At 39.0% G+C, this 25,515-nt stretch overlaps 1 protein-coding gene across 7 annotated transcripts in view; it reads left to right on the top strand.

Annotated features, from left to right (window-relative positions):
- Positions 1–25,515, top strand: part of NSD1 (nuclear receptor binding SET domain protein 1) — a 146,428-nt gene that overhangs the window by 66,391 nt on the left and 54,522 nt on the right. For all 7 annotated transcript variants that reach the window (XM_064596501.1, XM_064596504.1, XM_064596505.1 and 4 more), the window contains 2 exons: positions 5,415–5,587; positions 8,001–10,572. In XM_064596501.1, the coding sequence (XP_064452571.1) occupies positions 5,415–5,587; positions 8,001–10,572 (2,745 nt within the window). The remainder of the gene's footprint in view (positions 1–5,414; positions 5,588–8,000; positions 10,573–25,515) is intronic.

Below are 25,515 nucleotides of genomic sequence, written 5' to 3'. Positions count from 1 at the left end.
TCAGGCCAGTACTTTCTTCATTTCCTGCCTTAGTGAATAGATCCCTGCCACCTAGTTATGTACCCCAAATACCTAGAAGTCACCCTTTTCTTCCTTCTTTGTGCCCTTATACCATCAGATCCTGTATTTTCTATAGAACTTTTTTGAGATATAATTTACAGAGCATAAAATTCACCCCTTTTAAAGTATACAATTCAATGAGTGGTTTTCCGTATATTCAGAGTTGAGTAACTACCACCAATAGTCAATTTTAGAACATATTCATCATCCCAAAAAGAAACCTCATACCCTTTATCTACCCTCTCCCCAATCTTCTCACCCCTTACACCTCTTTGCCCTAAGTAACAAGTAATATATTTTCTATCTCTATAGATTTGCATATTCTGGATGTTTCATATAAATGGAATTATATACTATGTGGTCCTTTATGACTACTTTCACTTAGCATAATGCTTTCAAAATGTATTCATGTATCAGTATTTCATTTTGTTTCATGGTAAATGTATTCCATTATATGGATAGACCACATTTTATTTTTGAATTCATCAGTCAATGGACATTTGGACTGTTTCTTCCTTATGGCTATTCACAATAGTGCTACTGTGAATATTTGTGTATAAGTTTTAGTGTGGACATAATGTTTTCAAATCTTTTGAGTATATACCCAGGAGTAGAATTGCTGGCTCACATGTTAACTCTCTCTAGCTTTTTGAGGTGCTTTGAAAAGCTGCTACACCAGTTCAGATTTCCACCAGCGTGAGGGTTCTAATTTCTCTATGTCCTCACTAATACTTGTTAATCTGACCTTTTTTCTATTGTGCTAAAATATATGTAACAAATTTACCATTTTATTTTTTAAAAGATTTTATTATTGGGGCGCCTGGGTGGCTCAGTTGGTTAAGCGACTGCCTTCGGCTCAGGTCATGATCCTGGAGTCCCGGGATCGAGTCCCGCATCGGGCTCCCTGCTCAGCGGGGAGTCTGCTTCTCCCTCTGACCCTCTTCCCTCTCATGCTCTCTGTCTCTCATTCTCTCTGTCTCAAATAAATAAATAAAATCTTAAAAAAAAAAAAAGATTTTATTATTTATTTCAGAGAGGAGGTGGTGGGGAGGGGAGGAGCAGAGGGAGAGGGACAAGCAGACTCGGTGCTGAGCCCGGAGGCTGACCTGGAGCTCAATCCCCCAACCCCGAGATCATGACCTGAGCCGATACCAGGAGCTGGATGCTTAACCAACTGAGCCACCCAGGCACCCCACAAATTTACCATTTTAACCATTTAAAAAAGAAAAGATTTATTTATTGGGGGGGGGCAGAAGGAGAGGGAGAGAGTCTCAAGCGCACTCTGCACTGAGTGTAGAGCCTGACATGGGCTCTAACTCAAGACCCTGAGATCATGACCTGAGCCGAAACCAAGTTGGACCCTCAACCAGCTATGCCACCCAGGCACCCCATTTTAACCATTTTCAAGTGTACAGTTTAGTGGCATTAAATACATACACATTGTTGTGCAATTATTACCACTACACATATCCAGAACCTTCTCATATTTTTACACTGAAAATCCGTACCCATTTGATAAGAACTTTTAGCCCCTGATCAATACTATTCCACTTCTTTCTCTAAGAATTTGACTATTCTAGGTACCTCATATAAGTAGAATTATACAATATTTGTTTATTTGTGTCTGGCTTATTTCACTTAGCATAATGTCTTTAAAGTTTGTCCATGTGTCAGTATTTCATACATTTTCAAGGCTCAGTAATATTCCAATGTATGTATATACCACATTTTGTTCATCCCTCAGTGGACATTTGGGTTCTTTCCATGTTTTGGCTGATGTTTATAATACTGCTAGGAGCATGGTGTTCAAATATCTGTTCTGACCCCCTTTTTTTTTTTTTTTTAAGTTTTATTTTTATTTAAGTAATTTCTATACCCAACATGAGGCTTGAACTCACAACCCCAGCCAAGATCAAGAGCCAGGCAGGCACCCTTCTGACTTTTTATTACTTGTCAAATCCTTTTGTTTTGTCTTTTTTTTTTTTTTTTAAGATTTTATTTGTTTATTTGACAGAGAGTATACAAGCAGGGGGAGCAGCAGGGAGAGGGAGAAGCAGGCTTCCGTTGAGCAGAGAGCTGGACATGGGGCTCAATCCCAGGACTGTGGGATCATGACCCAAGCCAAAGGCAGACACTTAACCGACCGATCCATCCAGGCGCCCCTAAAAATTTTTTTTTTCAAATTTTGTTTTTTTGATTCCCAGTGTTACTACCTTAGTTTAGGTTCTAGTCATCTCGCTTATACACTATTTTGGTAATCCCTGGTCTACTGAGTCTTCTCTCTGTTTCCGCTTGAATGTGTTATTCCGAGGTCAAGGAGATTTATATTTCTAAGACCCAAAACTGAGCCTGTGGTTCCACAATTTAAATGAGGCTCCTCAATGCCAAGAGCTTACACAATGGTCAGGCTCTTAACATGGCATCAAGCTCTTTAAGGTGTAGCCACTGCTTACCTGCTAAGTTTTTATGATTTAGTGTTCTGAACTACTTTTAGTTCTCAGCTGTTTGTTTATTCATTCATGCCTTTGAATGTTCTGGGCCTTCATACTAGAATTCTCTCCTTAACAAAGTGTTTATTTACCTTTAGAAATTCTGCTCAGGTGTCCCCATTTGTCCTCCAATTAATGATCTCCACTTTTTTTTGGTTCCATTTATTTATTTGAGAGAGCTAGAGAGCATGCACACGGGTGAGGGGAGGGGCAGAGGGGAAGGGAATCTTCAAACCGACTCCCCGCTGAGCATGGAGGGGCTTGATCCCAGGATTTGAGATCATGACCTGAACTGAAATCAAGGGTCGGCCGCTTAAACGAATGAACCATCAAAGTACCAGAATGATCTCCACTTTTAAATGTTATTTTAAAAAAGTGAATGTTTGGTTAAGCGGCCTACTGGTTTTGGCTCGCATCATGAGATCAAGCCCCATGTCGGGGCTCCATGCTCAGCATGGAGTCTGCTTAAAAAATTCTCTCTCTCTCTCTGCTCCTCCCTCCATTCTTGCTCTGCTCTCTCTCTCTCTCATAAATAAATAAATAAATCTTTAAAATAATAAAAATAAAAGTGAATGTTTATGTTACTGTAATTACCATATTCTTTTACCACAATCTATTTGTATATCTCTTATCCACCAGGCAGTAAAGTTCTTTTTTGTCCTCTTTAGTGCTGGCACATCATAAGTGTTCAGGCTGTGTTGATTGAATTTACTTAATTATGGGAGAATTATGTACTATTCATATTGACCTTCTGAACTACTATATATGTATATGTATATCTTATCATTTAATCCCCCTTTATAGGTGGTTTCTATGGAAGGATTTATTTCATTTTATTTTTTTTAAAGATTTTATTTATTTCTTTGAGAGAGAGAATGAGAGACATAGAGCACGAGAGGGAAGAGGGCAGAGGAGGAAGCAGACCCCCCGCTGAGCAGGGAGCCTGATGTGGGACTTGATCCCGGGACTCCAGGATCATGAGCTGAGCCCAAGGCAGTCGCTTAACCAACTGAGCCACCCAGGCGCCCTCTATGGAAGGATTTAATTTAGTAGGTGGAGACTAAGCGAGACTAAGGAGTTCAGTGTTTTCATAGAACTTGTTTTTGAAATGGACTAAAAATCAAAATTCAGCCAGGTTGTAATTTTATTATTAAGCTCTATTTTTGTAGGAAAATAGCCATTTCAGCTAAAGTTTATGAAAGCTTATAGGTACTCTTCATTCTCTGGTTGTATAGTTTTGAAATTAGCATTTGTAAAGAAGCTGCCTATGAAATTTACTTGATATTTTGGCTACTCTTCTAATTACTGTGGAGACCTGAGTTTTGACAGTATTTACAGCTCTTTATACTTGTTCTAATATTGAGTTTATACATCTCCCCTCCCCTTTCTTTTTCTTTTTCTTTCTTTTTCTATTCTGAAGGAAGTTGACTTTTCCTGTTTTTTATTCAGAGATATTTGGATTCTTTTTTTTTTTTTAATGGTTAAGGGGATTAGATGTGAGTTCCTATGTAAGTGAATTTTTATATTAGATGATTTCCTTTTCTAAATACAGGCCAATTATTACACATTGTAAAAAAGAAAGAAACATTATTACACATTGTATAGTCCTGATATATTTCTTTTGTGACATTTTTTACTGGTATGAAAAATGCCGAAATGTAAATTTGATTATAATCTTTTCTAGACAAGATCTGTATTGTTTTATTTTTGTTAATTGTATGTTTAGAACTTTGGACAACAAAGAAACTATAGAATAACTGGATTTCTTGTTGTTTTTATTGCTCTCGGGATTTCCTTTTTTGCTTTAAATTTCTGTATTTTGAAATACCAGGTTCTGATTTCTCTGCAAAGCCAGTGTTTCATTCTGAATTTGCCCTCTCTGAAGTTATTCTACTTACCATGTGTATAAAAGGGGTATTATACTACTTATTTCGTAGAGTTGGTTGTTGTGAAGGCTAAGAATCTATGCAAAACACCTAGTGTAAGTGAGTGCCTAGTTCATAGTAGCCATTCCGTAAATGTTAGCACATCATACATGGCAAGGTATTGAAGCATTTTTTTCCTTCCTTATGTTTTAGCATAGTGTTTTAAAATTTGTTTGGTGGGCCGCCTGGGTGGCTCAGCCATTAAGCGTCTGCCTTCAGCTCGGGTCATGATCTCAGGGTCCTGGGATCGAGCCCTACATTGGGCTCCCTGCTCCGCGGGAAGCCCGCTTCTCCCTCTCTCACTTCTCTTGCTTGTGTTCCCTCTCTCGCTGTGTCTCTCTCTGTCAAATAAATAAAATATTTAAAAAAAAAATTTGGTGGTTGGTTCTAATTATTATATTTGTGGTGTTGTGGCTTATTAAATGCCCTTTGTATTTTCTGGTAGCAATGGTATAAGACTTTATAGACTGAGGATAAAAGGAACTTAGTTGATTGTTATATCAATTTGTTCTATGATTGACTAATCAATCGCATATCACCAAACCAAACCACTGAAGTTGTTTCATAATCTCTTACGCATTTTCTTTCCACATGGATTGAATATTTAAAATTTCCCCCTCTGATCTCTTCTTTTTTTATAAGATTTTATTTATTTATTTGACAGAGAGAGAGACAGCAAGAGAGGGAACACAAGCAGGGGGAGTGGGAGAAGGAGAAGCAGGCCTCCTCCTGAGCAGGGAGCCCAATGCGGGGCTCGATCCCAGGAGCCCAGGATCATGACCTGAGCCGAAGGCAGACACTTAACAACTGAGCCACCCAGGCGCCCCTCTTTTTTTTTTTTTAAAGTAGAGATTTCTTTGGCAGTGATGGTATGGCTGTTCTCTTGAAGATGAACAGTCATCGCTTTAAAGTAATGACACTGGTTCTTATTTTTATCTAGTTTCAAACCGGAGGCCCTATCGACAGTACTACGTGGAGGCTTTTGGGGACCCTTCAGAGAGAGCCTGGGTGGCTGGAAAAGCAATCGTCATGTTCGAAGGCAGACATCAATTTGAAGAGCTACCTGTTCTTAGGAGAAGAGGGAAGCAAAAAGAAAAAGGATATAGGCACAAGGTAAAGAAATTAAGCCTCTCTAATTATCTTCTTTGGGGTGGGCAGGGAAGAGGCAAGGAAGAAGTCTTATATTATTTAAATATAAGTTATTTCCTTTGGTAGTAGGATATTTGTGAGAAAATAAATGAAAGCAATGTTTTTCCTGGGATGAAATCGGGTAGCCTTCCATATATTTACACTCAATTTTTTGAGAAATAATTTCAGATAACTTTTGCCATGTCACTTAGATGTGACAGTATAAAATGACATGACCAGTCTTCTTTGTTTATATCTTTTGTAAGAAGAAAATGATCCTCGAAATGAAATATTCTACTTCTCACTCTCTGGATTAATTCTCTTAAAAATGAGAAAGATAATACTAAACATTTTTGTTTGTTGTCTTGGGTTTTTGTTTGTTTTTATTTTAATCATCTGGTGCTCATCATAGACAAGTGCACTCCTTAATCCCTATCACCTATTTCACCCATCCTCCTTCAGGTAACCATCAGTTTTTCTCTGTAGTTTAAAGAGTCTGTTTCTTTGTTTGTCTTTCTGTCTCTTTTTTCCCCTTTGCTCTTTTGTTTCTTAAATTACACATATGAGTAAAATAATATGGATTTGTCTTTCTCTGACTTACTTCACTTAGCACTGTACTCTCTAGCTCTATCCAAGTTGTTGCAAATGGTGTTTTGGTTTTTGTATGTGGTTGTTAATACTTAAAGTTGCAGTTTCAAGCCCAGTTATGTTTTAATAAAGAATATTGTGTTTTTGTTCCATTTGCTTGATGTTTTGTGTTAAAGTTAGGTGAATAAAATTTTGGTTTATTTCTTTTAATATTCCTTTGTAGTTAATTCTAGAAGGTGAAATAGTTCCTGTTAGGTTGGTGTTTCAGGCTTTTCTGTGTATAAATAATAATCATTATTAGGATAAGTTAGAGTCATTATGCAGTCCCTTCTGTTTCTTAGTTGAATTCTCTGAGGATTAGTGTCTTCATCTCTAAAACTAGTGTAATAATATGTGCACTAGAACTGTTGGGAGAATTAGAAATAATGATAAATATTTAATATGTCATAAGTTTGATGCCCTAAAACAACTAGTATATGTTTGTTTTTTTTTTTTTTAAAGATTTTATTTATTTATTTGAGAGAGAGAGAGAATGAGAGACAGAGAGCACGAGAGGGAAGAGGGCAGAGGGGGAAGCAGACCCCCCGCTGAGCAGGGAGCCCGACGTGGGACTCGATCCCGGGACTCCAGGATCATGACCTGAGCCGAAGGCAGTCGCTTAACCAACTGAGCCACCCAGGCGCCCAACAACTAGTATATGTTATTGTTATGATGAAGGAGGCTTAACTGCATCAGTTCCAATACTTTGGGTGGTTGGTGGTAGGGAGGTGTTAAAGAGTTTTTGTGTCAAGCCTTTAGTTATGTAGCTTAACCAACCCATTTTCAAAGGAGTTCAGTAGGGCTTTCAGATTCTGGAAAGTTGTTTTACTCTCGTCACAGTTATGAGAATTAATGAGTGTGTGTTTGTGTGTAAAATAAATTAAAGGGTCAGCTCATTGCTTTATAAGAGGAGGCTACCTTTCCAGTGACTGAATTTTTACATGCTCAGTGGAACATCCCTTTTATAAGTATTAAAGTATAGTTGGCTAATAGTTAGACCCCTGGCTAATAACGATTGTATGAAGCCAAGGAGGGAAATAAGAGTTTGAAAAATTAGTTATATTTCACAGAACATCAGTGTCTCCATCTGTGAGGAATCAAGAAAAGCATATATGTAATACCCAAGGTGTTTTGGTGTCTCTGGACAACATGACTCAGCCCAGGAGACTGCTTAGTTATAATCCAGATTTTATGTAACATGTATAGAATAATCAGATACATCACCAGAAATAAAGGGGCCTAGGGAGAACCAGAGGTTCAAATTTAGGGTCTCCTAGGGTAGATCTGACCTCATTTCTCCCGTCCTCATTTTTCCATGTTCATCTTTTTTAGGCTTTTGCGTTCTCATACAACTGAGCAAGTGCTTGGCCTTCATAAGTCAGGAAGAAAATAAATCCTTATTTTAAAGTGTGGAGGGGTAAATAGGAAGGGTCTGATTATTCCTTGATTTAGTAATATAATGTTGATTAGTAATGCAGTCCTAGTTATGGCCCCTCTTTTGTAAAGGAGGGAGAGCAGAGGATGTGTGGGATTAATCTTTCTTCTAATGACAGATCTTAGTGGTAGAAGTAGATTTGAGGAATCCCCCATTGTTTATTTAGGCTCTGGGTGAACAGTGGGTGCTAACCACCTGGCTGGTACCATAAAAGTACCTTGAAGAAGTTACAAGGCTTGGAAAGGCTTCTTATTTGAGAGTTCTTTACTGATCATCTCTCTATTCCCTTTTGTATTTTTTTGATAAGTGATAATCTTTTTCTCCTTTAAATTTAAGGTTCCTCAGAAAATTTTGAGTAAATGGGAAGCCAGTGTTGGTCTTGCTGAACAGTATGATGTTCCCAAAGGGTCGAAGAACCGAAGATGTGTCACCAGTTCAATCAAGTTGGACAGTGAGGAGGATATGCCATTTGAGGACTGTACAAATGATCCTGAATCAGAACATGACCTGTTACTTAATGGCTGCTTGAAATCTCTGGCTTTTGACTCTGAACATTCTGCAGATGAGAAGGAAAAGCCTTGTGCTAAGTCTCGAGCCAGAAAGAGTTCTGATAATCCAAAAAGGACTAGTATGAAAAAGGGCCACATGCAATTTGAAGCACATAAGGAAGAACGAAGGGGAAAGATTCCAGAGAACCTTGGCCTAAACTTTATTTCTGGGGATGTATCTGATAAGCAGGCCTCTAATGAACTTTCCAGGATAGCAAACAGCCTCACGGGGTCCAACACTGCCCCAGGAAGTTTCCTGTTTTCTTCTTGTGCGAAAAACACAGCAAAGAAAGAATTTGAGACTTCAAATTGTGACTCTTTACTGGGCTTGTCTGAGGGTGCCTTGATCTCTAAACGTTCTGGGGAGAAGAAGAAACTCCAACGAGGTTTGGTGTGTAGTTCAAAAGTGCAGCTCTGTTACATTGGAACAGGTGATGAAGAAAAGCGGAGTGATTCCATTAGTATCTGTACCACTTCTGATGATGGGAGCAGTGATCTGGATCCCATAGATCACAGTTCAGAGTCTGATAACAGTGTCCTTGAAATTACAGATGCTTTTGATAGAACAGAGAATATGTTATCTGTGCAGAAAAATGAAAAGGTAAAGTATACTAGGTATCCTGCCACAAACACTAAGGTAAAAGCAAAGCAGAAGTCCCTCATTACTAACTCACATACAGACCACCTAATGGATTGTACTAAGACAGTAGAGCCTGGAACTGAGACATCTCAGGTTAATCTCTCTGATCTTAAAGTATCTACTGTTGTCCGCAAACCCCAATCGGATTTTAGAAATGATGGTTTCTCTACAAAATTCAACACACCATCAAGCATTTCCAGTGAGAACTCACTAATAAAAGGTGGGGCTACAAATCAAGCTCTATTACATTCAAAAAGCAAACAGCCCAAGATCCGAAGTATAAAGTGCAAACATAAAGAAAATCCAGTTGTAGTGGAACCTCCAGTTATAAATGAGGACTGCAGTTTGAAATGCTGTTCTTCTGATACCAAAGGCTCTCCTTTGGCCAGCATTTCCAAAAGTGGGAAAGTGGATGGGCTAAAACTACTGAGCAACATGCATGAGAAAACCAGGGATTCAAATGACATAGAAACAGCAGTGGTGAAACATGTTCTGTCAGAGTTGAAGGAACTCTCTTATAGATCCTTAAGTGAAGATATGAGTGACTCTGGAACATCAAAGCCATCAAAACCATTACTTTTTTCTCCTGCCTCTGGTCAGAATCATATACCTATTGAACCAGACTACAAATTCAGTACATTGTTAATGATGTTAAAAGATATGCATGATAGTAAGACCAAGGAGCAACGGTTAATGACTGCTCAGAACTTGGTCTCTTATCGGAGTCCTAGTCTTGGGGACTGTTCTACAAGTAGTCCTGTAGGTGCATCTAAGGTCTTGGTTTCAGGAAGCTCCACTCACAGTTCAGAAAAAAACGGAGATGGCACTCAGAACCCAGTCCGTCCTAGCTCTAGTGGGGGTGACTCTGCAGTGTCTGGAGAGTTGTCTGTATCTGTACCTGGCCTAGTGTCTGACAGAAGAGACATCCCTGCTTCTGGTAAAAGTCGTTCAAACTGTGTTACTAGGCGCAACTGTGGGCGATCAAAACCATCATCTAAATTGCGAGATAGTTTTTCAGCCCAGTTGGGAAAGAACACATTGAACCGTAAAGCCTTAAAGACAGAGCGCAAAAGAAAACTCAACCGACTTCCAGCTGTAACTCTTGAGGCCGCACTGCAGGGAGACAGAGCCAGTGGAGGTTCAGAGCATGGTTCCTCAAGAGGTGGGCTAGAAGACCCTGGTAAAGAGGAAGCCCTTCAGTTAATGGGCCATTTAACAAGTGAAGACAGTGCCCATTTTTCCAGTATTCATTTTGATAACAAAGTCAACCAGTCTGACTCTGATAAAATTCCTGAGAAAGTCCCCTCTTTTGAAAACAGAAAAGGCCCAGAGGTGGATACTGAAATGAACAGTGAGAATGATGAACCCAGTGGTGTAAATCAAGTGGTGCCTAAAAAGCGGTGGCAGCGTTTAAACCAAAGGCGCACTAAACCTCGGAAGCGCACTAACAGATTTAGGGAGAAAGAAAACTCTGAGGGTGCCTTTGGGGTTTTGCTTCCAGCTGACCCCATAAAGAAGGGGGATGAGTTCCCAGAGCATAGACCCCCTACTTCAACAAACATACTAGAGGATACACTGGCAGATCCCAATCATTCCAGCCGCTTAGATTCAGTTGGACCACGGTTGAATGTTTGTGATAAATCCAGTGCCAGCATTGAAGAGATGGAAAAAGAGCCGGGAATTCCCAGTTTGACACCCCAGCCTGAGCTCCCTGAACCAGGTAAGGACCCCTGACAATGATAAGGATTAGAGAAGTAGTGGTGATAATGTTACCCTTCTGAAGTTGGGCTATTTTGATGGAAGGGCTAAGTGTAAATTGGGAAGAAAGTACTATCACTTGAAGGATGAGCTTTGTGTACAAGATCTGAATTTTGAGGGCCAGGTTTCCATATACTTTCAGAAATTATGTTTACCAGAAGCTCGCTCTCTCTCTCTTTTTTTAAAATTTTATTTATTTGAGATAGAGTGAGAGAGCGAGCACAAGAAGGGGAGCAACAGGCAGAGAGAGAAGCAGACTCCCCGCTGAGCAGAGAGCCTGATATGGGGCTTGATCCCAGGACCCTGGGATCATGACCTGAGCCAAAGGCAGACGCTTAACCAACTGAGCCACCCAGGTGTCCCAAACCCACGACCTTTTTAAATCTATGAAACTTTTTGGGACTCAATCTGGCATTGTAGGTAATTGAGAGGCTCTGAGCCTAAAATTTAAGTATAGTTATTAGTTTACAGAAAGTGAATAGATTTTATTGAATGTTAGGCTTCCTTTATCACAATTTAAGGAAGGTCCATTGATGATGTAGACAAAAGGGACATTTGCTTTTGGGAAAAAGAAAGTGTTCTGTAGTACCTATTTGAAGGCTTTAGATGTCTTAACTTCCCTTCTGTAACAAGGTTTGAGAACAACAAAAAACTGAAGTATCAGGGTATCTTACCTTAGCAGCAGAAGAAAACAGCAGAAGTCTTTCAAGATATTAATATTATATATAATATAATTGTTGAGGATAAAACTGACTATCCTTTTTCCCCCCATTTTTATTGTTATGTTAATCCCCATACATTACATCATTAGTTTTTGATGTAGTGTTCCATGATTCATTGTTTGTGCATAACACCCAGTGCTCCATGCAGAACGTGCCCTCTTTAATACCCATCACCAGGCTAACACATCCTCCCACCCCCCTCCGCTCTAGAACCCTCAGTTTGTTTCTCAGAGTTCATCGTCTCTTATGGTTTGTCTCCCCCTCCGATTCCCCCCCTTCATTCTTCCCCTCCTGCTCTTTTTTTTTTTTTTCTTAACATATATTGCATTATTTGTTTCAGAGGTACAGATCTGTGATTCAACAGTCTTGCACAATTTACAGCGCTCACCATAGCACATACCCTCCCCAGTGTCTATCACCCAGCCACCCCATCCTTCCCACCCCACCCCCCACTCCAGCAACCCTCAGCTTGTTTCCTGAGATTAAGAATTCCTCATATCAGTGAGGTCATATGATACATGTCTTCCTCTGATTGACTTATTTTGCCCAGCATAACACCCTCCAGTTCCATCCACGTCATTGCAAATGGCAGGATCTCATTCCTTTTGATGGCTGCATAATATTCCATTGTCTATATATGCCACATCTTTATCCATTCATCTGTCGATGGACATCTTTTTTTTTTTTTTGAAAGATTTTATTTATTTGTTTGAGAGAGAGAGAGAATGAGAGACAGAGAGCATGAGAGGGAGGAGGGTCAGAGGGAGAAGCAGACTCCCTGCCAAGCAGGGAGCCCGATGCGGGACTCGATCCTGGGACTCCAGGATCATGACCTGAGCCAAAGGCAGTCACTTAACCAACTGAGCCACCCAGGCACCCTGTTGATAGACATCTTGGCTCTTTCCACAGTTTGGCTATTGTGGACACTGCTGCTATAAACATAAGGGTGCACGTACCCCTTCGGATCCCTACATTTGTATCTTTGGGGTAAATACCCAGTAGTGCAATTGCTGGATCGTATGGTAGCTCTATTTTCAACTTTTTGAGGAACCTCCGTACTGTTTTCCAGAGTGGTTGCACCAGCTTGCATTCCCACCAACAGTGTGGGAGGGTTCCCCTTTCTCCACATCCCCACCAACATCTGTCGTTTCCCGACTTGTTAATTTTAGCCATTCTGACTGGTGTGAGGTGGTATCTCATTGAGGTTTTGATTTGGATTTCCCTGATGCCGAGTGATGTTGAACACTTTTTCATGTGTCTGTTGGCCATTTGGATGTCTTCTTTGGAAAAATGTCTGTTCATGTCTTCTGTCCATTTCTTGATTGGATTCTTTGTTCTTTGGGTGTTGAGTTTGATAAGTTTTTTATAGATTTTGGATACTAGCCCTTTATCTGATATGTCATTTGCAAATATCGTCTCCCATTCTGTCTGTTGTCTTTTGGTTTTGTTGACTGTTTCCTTTGCTTTGCAAAAGCTTTTTATCTTGATGAAGTCCCAATAGTTCATTTTTGCCCTTGCTTCCCTTGCCTTTGGTGATGTTTCTAGGAAGAAGATGCTGTGGCTGAGGTTGAAGAGGTTGCTGCCTTTGTTCTCCTTTAGGATTTTGATGGACTCCTGTCTGACATTTAGGTCTTTCAACCATTTTGAGTCTTTTTGTTTGTGATGCAAGGAAATGGTCCAGTTTCATTCTTCTGCATGTGGCTGTGCAATTTTCCCAACACCATTTGTTGAAGAGACTGTCTTTTTTCCATTGGACATTCTTTCCTGCTTTGTCAAAGATTAGTTGACCATAGAGTTTTGAGGGTCCATTTCTGGGCTCTCTATTCTGTTCCATTGATCTATGTGTCTGTTTTTGTGCCAGTACCATACTGTCTTGATGATGACAGCTTTGTAATAGAGCTGGAAGTCCGGAATTGTGATGCCACCAGCTTTGCTTTTCTTTTTCAACATTCCTCTGGCTATTCGGGGTCTTTTCTGGTTCCATACAAATTTTAGGATTATTTGTTCCATTTCTTTGAAAAAAGTGGATGGTATTTTGATGGGGATTGCATTGAACGTGTAGATTGCTCTAGGTAGCATTGACATCTTCACAATATTTGTTCTTCCAATCCATGAGCATGGAACGTTTTTCCATTTCTTTGTGTCTTCCTCAATTTCTTTCATGAGTATTTTATAGTTTTCTGAGTACAGATCCTTTGCCTCTTTGGTTAGATTTATTCCTAGGTATCTTATGGTTCTGGGTGCAATTGTAAATGGGATCGACTCCTTAATTTCTCTTTCTTCTGTCTTGTTGTTGGTGTATAGGAATGCCACTGATTTCTGTGCATTGGTTTTATATCCTGCCACTTTACTGAATTCCTGTATGAGGTCTAGCAGTTTTGGGGTGGAGTCTTTTGGGTTTTCGACATAAAGTATCATATCATCTGCAAAGAGTGAGAGTTTGACTTCTTTGCCGATCTGGATGCCTTTTCTTTCTTTTTGTTGTCTGATTGCTGTGCCTAGGTCTTCTAATACTATGTTGAATAGCAGTGGTGATAGTGGACATCCCTGCCATGTTTCTGATCTTAGGGGGAAAGCTCTCAGTTTTTCCCCATGGAGAATGATATTTGCTGTGGATTTTTCATAGATGGCTTTTATGATATTGAGGTATGTACCCTCTATCTCTATACTCTGAAGAGTTTTGATCAAGAAAGGATGCTGTACTTTGTCAAATGCTTTTTCTGCATCTATTGAGAGGATCATATGATTCTTGTTCTTTCTTTTGTTAATGTATTGTATCACGTTGATTGATTTGCAGATGTTGAACCAACCTTGCAGCCCAGGGATAAATCCCACTTGGTCGTGGTGAATAATCCTTTTAATGTACTGTTGGATCCTATTGGCTAGTATTTTGGTGAGAATTTTGCATCCATGTTCATCAAGGATATTGGTCTGTAATTCTCCTTTTTGATGGGGTCTTTGTCTGGTTTGGGGATCAAGGTAATGGTGGCCTCATAAAATGAGTTTGGAAGTTTTCCTTCCATTTCTGTTTTTTGGAACAGTTTCAGAAGAATAGGTATTAATTCTTCTTTAAATGTTTGGTAGAATTCCCCTGGGAAGCCATCTGACCCTGGGGTTTTGTTTGTTGGGAGAGTTTTGATGACTGCTTCAATTTCCTTAGTGGTTATAGGTCTGTTAAGGTTTTCTATTTCTTCCTGGTTCACTTTTGGTAGCTGATACATCCCCAGGAATGCATCCATTTCTTCCAGGTTATCTAATTTGCTGGCATAGAGTTGCTCATAATATGTTCTTATAATTGTATTTCTTTGGTGTTGGTTGTGATCTCTCCTCTTTCATTCATGATTTTATTGATTTGGGTCATTTCTCTTTTCTTTTTGATAAGTCTGTCCAGGGGTTTATCAATCTTGTTAATACTTTCAAAGAACCAGCTCCTAGTTTCGTTGATCTGTTCTACTGTTCTTTTGGTTTCTATTTCATTGATTTCTGCTCTGATCTTTATTATTTCTCTTCTCCTGCTGGGTTTAGGCTTTATTTGCTGTTCTTTCTCCAGCTCCTTTAGGTGTAGGGTTAGTTTGTGTACTTGAGACCTTTCTTGTTTCTTGAGAAAGGCTTGTATTGCTATATACTTTCCTCTTAGGCATCCCAAAGATTTTGAACAGTTGTATTTTCTTTTTTTTTTTTAAAGATTTTATTTATTTATTTGACAGAGAGAGGTACAGCGAGAGAGGGAACACAAGCAGGGGGAATGGGAGAGGGAGAAGCAGGCCTCCCGCGGAGCAGGGAGCCCGATGTGGGGCTCGATCCCAGGACCCTGGGATCATGACCTGAGCCGAAGGCAGATGCTCAGTGATTGATCCACCCAGGCGCCCCTGAACAGTTGTATTTTCATTTTCATTGGTTTCCATGAATTTTTTTAATTCTTCTTTAATTTCCTGGTTGACCCATTCATTCTTTAGTAGGATGCTCTTTAGCCTCATGTATTAATAGTTCTTTCTGACTTTTGTCTTGTGATTGAGTTCTAGTTTCAAAGCATTGTGGTCTGAAAATCGGCAGGGAATGATCCCAATCTTTTGGTACCGGTTGAGACCTGATTTATGACCCAGGATGTGATTGATTCTGGAGAATGTTCCATGGGCACTAGAGAAGAACGTGTATTCCATTGCTTTGGGATGGAATGTTCTGAATATGAAAACTGACTATCCTTCAACATAAGATTCTCAAAATTGTTTACCATAGTAGATTTTGTTTTCTAACAGCTTTATTGAGATTTAACTCATGTACCATGAAATATCCATCATTTTAAAGTTTATACTTCAGTGGTTTTTTTCACAGAATTGTACAATCATCAACACAATCAATTTTGGAATATTTCCTCACCCAGGAAAGAAACATAGTACCCTTTATTAACCTCCCTTCATTTCTCCCCAATCTGTAGATTTTCCTGTTCTGTACATTTCATGTTAATGGAATCATACAATATGTGGTACTTTAGTGTTTGGTTCTTTTAAGTTAGCATGTAGCAATGCTTTATTTTTATTGTGGTAAAAAATACATAAATTTACCTTCTGAACAAGTTTATACAGCATTACTGTATACACATTGTTGTACAATAGATCTCTAGAACTTTTTCATCTTGCGTGTCTGAAACTGTACTCAACTGAACAACAATTCGGTTTCCTTTTCCCCCATGCCCTGGCAACCACCATTCTCCTTCTGTTTTTATGAGTTGGATTACTTTAGATATCTCATGTAAATGGAATCATGTACTGTTTGTCTTTTTGAGATTGGATTATTTCACTTAGCATAATGTCCTCAAATTTCATCCATGTTATAGCATATGACACAATTTGTCTTTCTTGAAGCTGAATAATAGTCCATTGTATGTACATACCATATTTTTTTTATTCATCTATCAGCAGATATTTAGGATTGGACATTTAAGTTGCTTCTCTCTTGGCTATTGTGAATAAGACTGCTTTGAACATGGGTGTGCAAATAACCTCTTTGAGGTCACATTTTCAGTTCTTTTAGACTGTATGCCAGAAATTGGAATGGATCATATAATTCTATTTTTAGTATTTTGAGGAAATTCCAAACTGTTTTCCATAGTGGCTACACCATTTTATAATCCTACCAACAGTGCGCTTAGTGTTTCAATTTCCTTACATCCTCACCAGCACTTGTTATTTATTTTTTTATAGTGGCCATCCTAACAGGTGTAAGGTGATAGCTCATTATGGTTTTGATTTGCATTTCCCTAATGATTAGTGATGTTGAGGATCTTTTCATATGCTTGTTGGCCATTTGTATATCTTCTTTGAAAAAAATGTCTCTCCAGGTCCTTTGACCATTTTTGAATTGGGTTGTTTTGTTACCGAGTTGTAGGATTTCTTTATTTCTTTCTTTCTGCCTGCCTGCCTGCCTTTCTTTTTTTCTTCTTCTTTATTCCCCCTTATTTGATATATGGTTTGCAGACATTTTCTTTCATTTTGTAGGTTGTCTTTTCACTATGTTAATTGTTTCCTTTGCTATGCAGAAGATTTTAAGTTTGATGCAGTCCAATTCGTCTATTTTTGCTTTTGTTATCTGTGCTTTTGGTATCCTATCAAATAAATCATTGCTCATTCCAGTCATGAATCAAATCTTTTCCCTTGTTTTCTTCTGGAGTGTTATAGTTTCAGAACTTAGATTTAGGTTTTTGATCCATTTTGAGTTAATATCTGTAAATGGTGTAAGATAAGGGTCCATCTTTCTTTTGCATGTGGATATCCACTTTTCCCAGCACTATTTATTGATGAGACCATCCTTTCCCCATTGTTTAGTCTTAGCATACTGGTCAAAGATAATTTGACCATACACTTAGAGTTTATTTCTGTGTTCTCCATTTTGTTCCATTGACCTTTGTGTCTGTCATTACGGCAATATCATATTAGAATGTCGCTTTATAATATATTTTGAAGAAATGACATATTCTTTGCCAAGATTGTTTTTGGCTGTTTGGTGTCCCATTAAGATTCCATGTGAATTTTAGGATTTTTTTTTTCCTGTTTCTGCAGAAAATGCCATTGGGATTTTGGTAGGAAGTGGCCTGGCTGTCTCAGTCGGTAGAACGTGTGACTTTTGATATCAGGGTCATGAGTTCAAGCCACATACTGGGCCTACAGCTTACTTAAAAAAAAAAAAAAAATAGTGTTGAGGGACACCTGAGTGGTTCAGTGGGTTAAGCGTCCAACTCTTGGTTTTGGCTCAGGTTATGATCTCATGGGTTGCGAGATGGAGCACTGTCATTGGGCTTTGCACATAGCTGGGAGTCTGCTCGAAAATTCTCTACTTCTGCCCCCCCCCCCCCCCCACTCATATGAGCATGTGCTGTCTTGCTCTCTCTCTCTCTAAAATAAATCTTTAAAAAAAGTGTTGAATTTCTGCATCAGTTGAGATACTCATGTGATTTTTTTCATTTTGGTAACATTTGTATTACATTTATTTTTTTATATGTTGAATTATCTTTCCATCCCAGGGGTGAATCCCACTTGGTCATGGTGTATTGAATTCAGTTTGCTAATATTTGTTGAGGATTTTTGCAGCAATGTTCATAAGGAATATTGGTTTACAATTTTTTTTTTTTTAAAGTGTATTTGTCTGTCTTTGGTATCAGAGTAATGCTCACCTCATAAAATGAGTTTGGAAATGTTCTCTCCTTCTCAGTTTTTGGAAGAGTTTGAAAAGGTTTGGCATTAATTCTTTTTTAGATGATTGGTAGATTTCTCCAGTGAAGCCATCTCATCCTAGGCTTTTCTCACTTGGGACGTTTTTAATGACTGATTTAATCTCCTTACTAATTCCTAATTCAAATTTTGTATTTGTTCATGATTCAGTCTTGGTATGTTTCTAGAAATTTATCCATTTCTAGATTATCCAGTTTGTTAGCATGCAGTTGTTCATAGTAGTTTCTTATAATTCTTTTGCTTCTGTGGTATCAGTTGAAATGACTCTTCTTTAATTTCTGGTTTTAGTTATTTGTGTTTTTTTCCTTAGTTAATGTAGCTAAGGACTTTCTAATTTTATTGATCATTAAAAAAATCAGTGCTTAGTCTTCTTGATATTTTTAATTTCCTGTTTTATTTCTGCTCTAATATTATTTCCTTCTTTCTGCTAACTCTGGATTTATTCTTATTCCTTGAAGTGTAAAAATTAGGTTGTTGATTTGAGATCTTTTTTCTTAAAGATTTTATTTCTAAGAGAGAGAACAAGCAGGGGAGAGAGGGAGAGGGGAGAGGGATAAGCAGACTCATCACTGAGAAGGAACCCAATGCGGGACTCGATCCCAGAACCCTGGGATCATGACCTGAGCTGAAGGCAGATGCTTAACTGACTGAGCCACCCCAGGCACCCTGGAATCTTTTTTCTTAATGTAGGTGCTTCCTGCTATAAACTTCTCTCTTAGTACTTACTTTACTGGATCCCATAAGTTTAGGTATATTGTATTTTCATATTTGTTTGTCTGAAGATATTTTCTAATTTTTCTTGGGACTTCTCCAACACACTGGTTGTGCAGGAGTTTGTTGATTTCCATACATTTGTGGATTTTCTAGTTTTCCAACTGCTAGAGTTCCCGCTCATTGTGATTGGAAAAGATAACATGGTAGGATTTCAGTCTTCTTAAATTTGTAAGACTTGATTTGTGGTCTGTCGTGATTTATCATGGAAAACAGTTCATGTGTGCTTAAGAAGAATGTGTGTTTTGCTGCTATGAGGTGGAATGAGTGTTCTGTATATGTCTGTTAGGTCCATTTGATAAATAGTGATATTCAGATTCTCTGATTTTTTTATTGATCTTCTGTCTGGTTGTTATATCCATTATTGAAAGCCAGATATTATACTCCACTATTATTGACTATTTCCCCTGTCAGTTCTGTTAGTGTTTGCTTCATATATTTGGGTGCTCTGCACATATATTTATATTTGTTATCTTCCAAAGTATGTGGGGTTTTTTTGTTTGTTTGTCTTTAGAGTTGCTGGGTGGGGGTGCCGAGAGAGAGGGAGAGGGAGAGAAGATTCTTAAGCAGTCTCCATGCCCAGCATAGAGCCAGATGGGGGCTTGATCTCACAACCTGAGAACATGACCTGAGCCGAAATCTAAGCCGCATGCTTAACCACCTGAGGCACCCAGGCACTCTTGGAGATTTATTTCGACCCTTTGATTAGGGCCAAGTTTCCCTGTTTTCTTTGTGTGCTTGGTGATTCCCCCCCCCCCCCCAGTTTTACGCATTTGAATAACAACCACTTCTAGTCTTTTTTTTTTTAAGATTTTATTTATTTATTTGACAGAGAGAGACACAGCGAGAGAGGAAACACAAGCAGGGGGCTGGGAGAGGGAGAAGCAGGCTTCCCACCAAGCAGGATCCCGATGTGGGGCTCGATCCCAGGACCCTGGGATCATGACCTGAGCTGAAGGCAGACGCTTAACGACTGAGTCACCCAGGCGCCCCAGCCACTTCTAGTCTTTAGGGATTGGCTTCAGACATGGAAAGGCTTTCACCAATCACTTCAGAGGGATATTGTAAGGACCTTGAACCTTTTTTGGAGGTTGGGCTTCTCTAGGCTTGTATGTGTAATTTCCTAATTAGGGAATGCTGCCATTTCTTTTTCAGGGGCTTGTAATCTTGCTCCCTCTAGGGTTTTTCTGCAGTACTGAAGGTTTGCTTGTGTTACTGCAACAATCTTCCCACTGTTTTCATTCTCAGTGGCTCCCAGGTATGCAAAGAGTACTGGTTCCCCATTTGTTCTCAAAAGCAGGCAAGACATATACTAGTCCTTTGGCCAGTTCTCCAGAAATCCAGATTGCCAAATGCTGGCTCCACTCTTGAACCTTTTTTTTTTTTTGTACAAAGAAGAATAAGTTTAGTACCTTCTGATTTCGTCAAACTGTGCTGGCCTTTGACTACCTCATTGCAAGCCATCTGGTTCCTCAGCGTGCTGCCCATTCTCTGCCTTGTTTTCAGCAGCCCTCAGGAATCCAAACTGTGTGGGTTCTGTTAGTGGTCCTGGTCATGTTAGACAGTCTGATCTCTTGGGAGCTCTGTGAAAAGCTGGTATGTTGGCCACAAACTCCCCATCCCCAACTCCCCCCTCCCCCACCAATCCATGAGGGGAGCTCATCTGTGCCTGCATTGGGAGTGGAAGTCTCAGATAACGTGAATTTGCTCTTTTTTTTTTTAACCCATTTTGATCCTATAGTTCTTGACTTTGACTTGCCTGGGGGTAGTGCAACTTCCTAACTGGTTTCTAGAGTACTCAAAGGTATTTTGATGTGTTCATTGTTACTCTGGTGTCCCTGTGAGGGAAATTGTGTATGGGCTCCAATTCTGCCATCTTGCATCTATGTCACTCTTTCTTTGTGTCTTTTTTTTTTTTTTTTTAAGATTTATTTATTTATTTTGAGAGCGAGAGAGTGGGTGCGCATGCGTGCAGAAGCAGGAGGGGCAGAGAGAGAGAGAAACTCCAAGGAGACTTGGGCTGAGTTCAGAGCCCAGCGCAGGGCTCCATCCCATACCCCTGAGATCACAACCTGAGCCGAAACTAAGAGTCGGATGGTTAACCGACGGTGCCACCCAGGCCATTCCTGTTTCGTGTCTTTTTTTTTTTTTTTTTTTAAGATTTTTATTTATTTATTTGACAGAGAGAGAGAGCACAAGTAGGCAGAGCGGCAGACAGAGGGAGAGGGAGAAGCAGGCTCTCCGCAGAGCAGGGAACCCGATGCAGGGCTCGATCCCGGGACCCTGGGATCATGACCTGAGCCGAAGGCAGCCGCTTAACCGACTGAGCCACCCAGGCGCCCCTTTTGTGTCTTTTTAATGCCAAATAATACTCCATTGTATGAACAAACCATATTTTATTCTTTTATCAACTTAGACATTTGGATTGTTTCTACTTTTTGGCCTTTATGAATAATGGTATCATTTGAACATTTGTGTGCAGTGTTTTGTGTGGCTGTGTTTTCATTTCTACTGTTTATATATTTAGAAGCAGAATTGCTGGGTCATTTGGTAATTATATATATATAAAACTTTTGAAGAACTGCCAGAATGTTTTGCCAAAGCTGTTATTTTAAGAATTCTTTACTTGGTATAGATCTAAGTATTATTGGATATGATTCACAAATATTTTCTTCCATTTAGTGGGTTTACCATTTACATTTTTGATTTATATATTTTGAAGCACAAGTGTTTTTAATTTGGATGAAGTCTAGTGTTTTCTTTGGTTGCTTGTGCTTTTGGTGTCATGTCTGAGGAACCATTGCCTAATCAAGTTTTCTCAGCACCATTTATGTTAAAAAGGATATTATTTTCCCATTGAATCGTCTTGGCATCTTAGCTGAAAATCATTTGACCATAAATGTGATGATTTATTTCTGGGCCCTCAACTCCTTTCTTTTGATATATATTTCTTTATGTCAGTACCACAAAGTCTTAATTACCCTATTTTTACAATAATTAATTATTGTAGTTTTGAAATTGGAAAGTATGAGTCCTCCTGCTTTGTCTGTTTTCAAGTTTGTTTGGCTTTTCTGGATCTTCACTTTTCCATTTTAATTTTAGGACCAGTGTGTTAATTGCTGCAAAAAAAACCAGCTGGGATTTTGATAAGGGTTGTACTAGATCTGTATGTCAGTTTGGGCAGTGTTGCCATTGTTAATAATACTAAGTTTTCTAAACTCTACACAAGGGATGGCTTTCCATTAATTTAGTTGTGTTTCATTTATTTCAATGATATTTTGTAGTTTTCTGTGTGTAAGTCTTGGGCTTTTATTCAGTTAATTCCTAAGTATTTTATTGTTTTTAAAATTTTTATTCATTTTTGATGCTCCTTATAAATGAAATAGTTTCCTTAATTTCATTCTTAGGTTGCTCATTGCAAGTATACAGAAATATAGTTGATATTTGTGTATTGATTTTGCATGTTGCAACCTTGCTGAACCCATTTTTTTTAGTTCTGATTGTTTTATTGTGAATTCCTTAGGATTTTCTTTGTACACGATCATGTCATCAACTAATAGAGAAAATCTTACTTCATCCTTTCTAATCTGGATGTCTTTTATTTATTTTTTTTTCTTGCCTAATTCCTCAGCTAAAGCCTCTGGAACAGTGTTAAGCACAAGTGGAGTGAACAAGCATTCCTTTTTTTTTTTTTCCCAAAGGTTTTATTTATTTATTTGTCAGAGAGAGAAAGAGCACAAGCAGGGGGAGTGGCAGGCAGAGGGAGAAGCAGGCTCCCCGCTGAGCAGGGAGCCCGATGCGGCACTCGATCCCGGGACTCCGGGATCATGACCTGAGCTGAAGGCAGTCGCTTAACCGACTGAGCCACCCAGGCGTCCCGTGAACAAGCATTCTTGTCTTGTTCCCGATCTTAGGGAGAAAGCATCCAGTCTTTTACCATTAACTGTGATGTTGGCTATGACTTTGAAAGATGGGCCTTTCAGGTTGAGAAAGTTCCCTTATATACTTCATTTGTTAGATGGTTTTTCTTTGTCTGTTGAGATGATGATTCCTTTTTTACTCCCTTTATTCTGTTAACATGATGTATTAATTACATTGATTTTTTTATGGGAACTGCAAATACACAGGAGGACCAATCACAGCTTCTCAAGGACTTATTCTCCCTCTTGCTCCCCTTCTGCTTTGTGCCAAAGCACCTTTCCCTGTGGTCTTCTGGAGGTTTGGACATGGTGTACTTTTGCTTTGTTGTGACTCTGACGATAGAGTCCTTTGGGGCACTAGTTTATTCTCTTTTAAACTTCTCCCCCTTATTCTTTTTTTTTTTAAAGATTTTATTTATTTATTTATTTGAGAGAGAGAGAGAGAGAAACAGCATGAGAGGGGATAGGGTCAGAGGGAGAAGCAGGCTCCCCGCCGAGCCGGGAGCCCGATGCGGGACTCGATCCCAGGACTCCAGGATCATGACCTGAGCCGAAGGCAGTCGCTTAACCAACTGAGCCACCCAGGCGCCCTCTCCCCCTTATTCTTTAGCAGGATCACAAAACAGCCCTCAGGACAAAATCCATTTCAGTGCTATATTTATTTCTCTGGGTTATTATTTTGTTAGTTTTTGGTTTGTAGTTCTTCACAGTCTTGTCAGAGCTTTGCTGACAAATTTTTAAAACACTTTATACAACATTTTATTTTCAACGGAGGTTGGACTCAGTGACTTAACTATTATTATGAAGAAATGTTTGGATTTTTGCCCTTTTACCCCTTTCCTTTTAACGTTTTGCTTCTGAGATTTCAGATCTAGGAAAGTAGAGGTATGACAAGGGCTAATAATGTGTTAGTGAGGAGTGATATTGCTGTTAGTACTGTAGTCCTTTAGGAAAATTCACCATTTTGATAAAAAAAAAAAGAAAACTTTGTAATTTAGTCTTAAAAAAACTTTATTCAGTATAGTTGAATATAGTCAACTTTATATACCATAAGGTTCACACATTTTAAGTGCATAAGGAAGTGATTTTTAGTAACTTTGTTGAGTTGTGCAACCATTCTCATAAATCAGTTTTAGAACATTTCTTCTACCCAGTAAGATTTTTCTATCCCATTTATAGTTAGTCTGTTTGTACTCCCAGCCCAGCAACCACTAATCCACCACTACCTACCCCCACTCCCATTTGCCTTTTCTGGACATTTCATATTAATGGAATCATAAAATATGTGACTTTTTGTGCCTTGCTCTTTTCATTTAGCATAATATTTCTGGTTTTGTGATTTATACATATTGTAGCCTATATCAATATTTGGTTTTTATTGCTGGATAGTATTCCAGGGCACAGATATACCACATTTTATGTATCTGTTCTTCAGTTGGTGAACATTTGGGGTTGATTTAACTTTTTGGATATTTTATTATTTTAGCTGGTTTATGTACACACTCTGTAGTCTAAAAAGATACTGCTAAACTTTCCTGTATGAGCAATTTATATCCATTCTTTACAACAGGTTCTGGCCCTGTGCTAGGACCAACCTTCCTTGATGTGTATTTGCCAAGAAATTTAATGATGGTCATACTTTAGCTCCTGCTCTTCCTTATTTGCCTTGTGCCATGTATTGAGGTTTGCATGATTTACTCATCTCTCTATTAGCTTTTGTAATTTTCTACCTTTTAATATTTCCCTTTAGTATCCAAAAGGTCATATTCCTCTTTTATTCTTGATATTCTTTATGTTGATTTGGCAAGCCACTTCCTTTTGGTCATTTATAGAGTAGTTGGAGATGATGAGTTAGTTCTCTAGTTTCTTTCAACTCAAAAGTGGTTTTACCGGATGAGCAGTCTAGTTTAGGTGAGAACATAGGTGGGAGAAGGGGGTTTTGGTAGCAGGTGTGGTTGAAGAGGGCAAGAAACAGAAGCTCAGGAACAGCCAGGAGACCTTTTGGGTTTTAAGTCATTGAATTGTGGACAGGCTGTTTTCATTTACAGCGTGTTACCCTATTGTACATTTAGGAGGGGTAATTGGTAATCTTTTTCTTGAAAGGACAAATAGTAAATATTTTAGGCTTTGCAAGCCATACTGTCTTCTGTCACTCTTAACTCTTTGTGACACAAAAGCAGTCATAAGCCATTGGTAAATAAATGAGCATGGCTGTATTCCAGTAAAACTTTATTTACTAAAATAGTCCTATTGGTAGCTTGCCAAACCCTAAACCTTTAAAGAATTGTCTGATATAATGTTGGTGAGGAACAATGTATGTACTTGTGGTTTTTTGTTTGTGGGTTTTTTTTTTGGGGGGGGGGGGCAGCAAAACAGAGTTTATTGAGCATAGCAAAGTGATAGTACAAAGCTCCCGAGGAGGGAGGGGACCCGAGAGGGTTGCCTGCAATGTATGTACTTGTGCGGGAACCTAGTAGTATGTCAGATATAGTTTTTACATTAATTTCCAGTCTTTTGTGCTCTTTGCTGATTTTCTTGTGGGTCTTAAGGAAATAAAGAACTGAAGGACTAAAACTTAGTCTTAGAACTTATTCTGTGAGACAAGTGAACCCAAAGACAGAATGGGGGACAGCAGCTTCAGGAGGAAAGAAGGGATGGATTAGCCCATGGAACCTTCTGAGAAGACAGAGAATATAATATAACCTGTATAGGAATGAGATCTAATTAATGTGGGGAGGTAGTAATGGATGGGAGCTGTGGGGGATGG

The sequence above is a fragment of the Mirounga angustirostris genome, unplaced genomic scaffold (genome assembly GCF_029215605.1).
Source record: "Mirounga angustirostris isolate CCGP_5_RB_7025 unplaced genomic scaffold, mMirAng1.0.hap1 SCAF_7, whole genome shotgun sequence".
Classification (NCBI taxonomy): domain Eukaryota; kingdom Metazoa; phylum Chordata; class Mammalia; order Carnivora; family Phocidae; genus Mirounga; species Mirounga angustirostris.
This window is presented reverse-complemented; position numbering and strand designations above follow the sequence as displayed.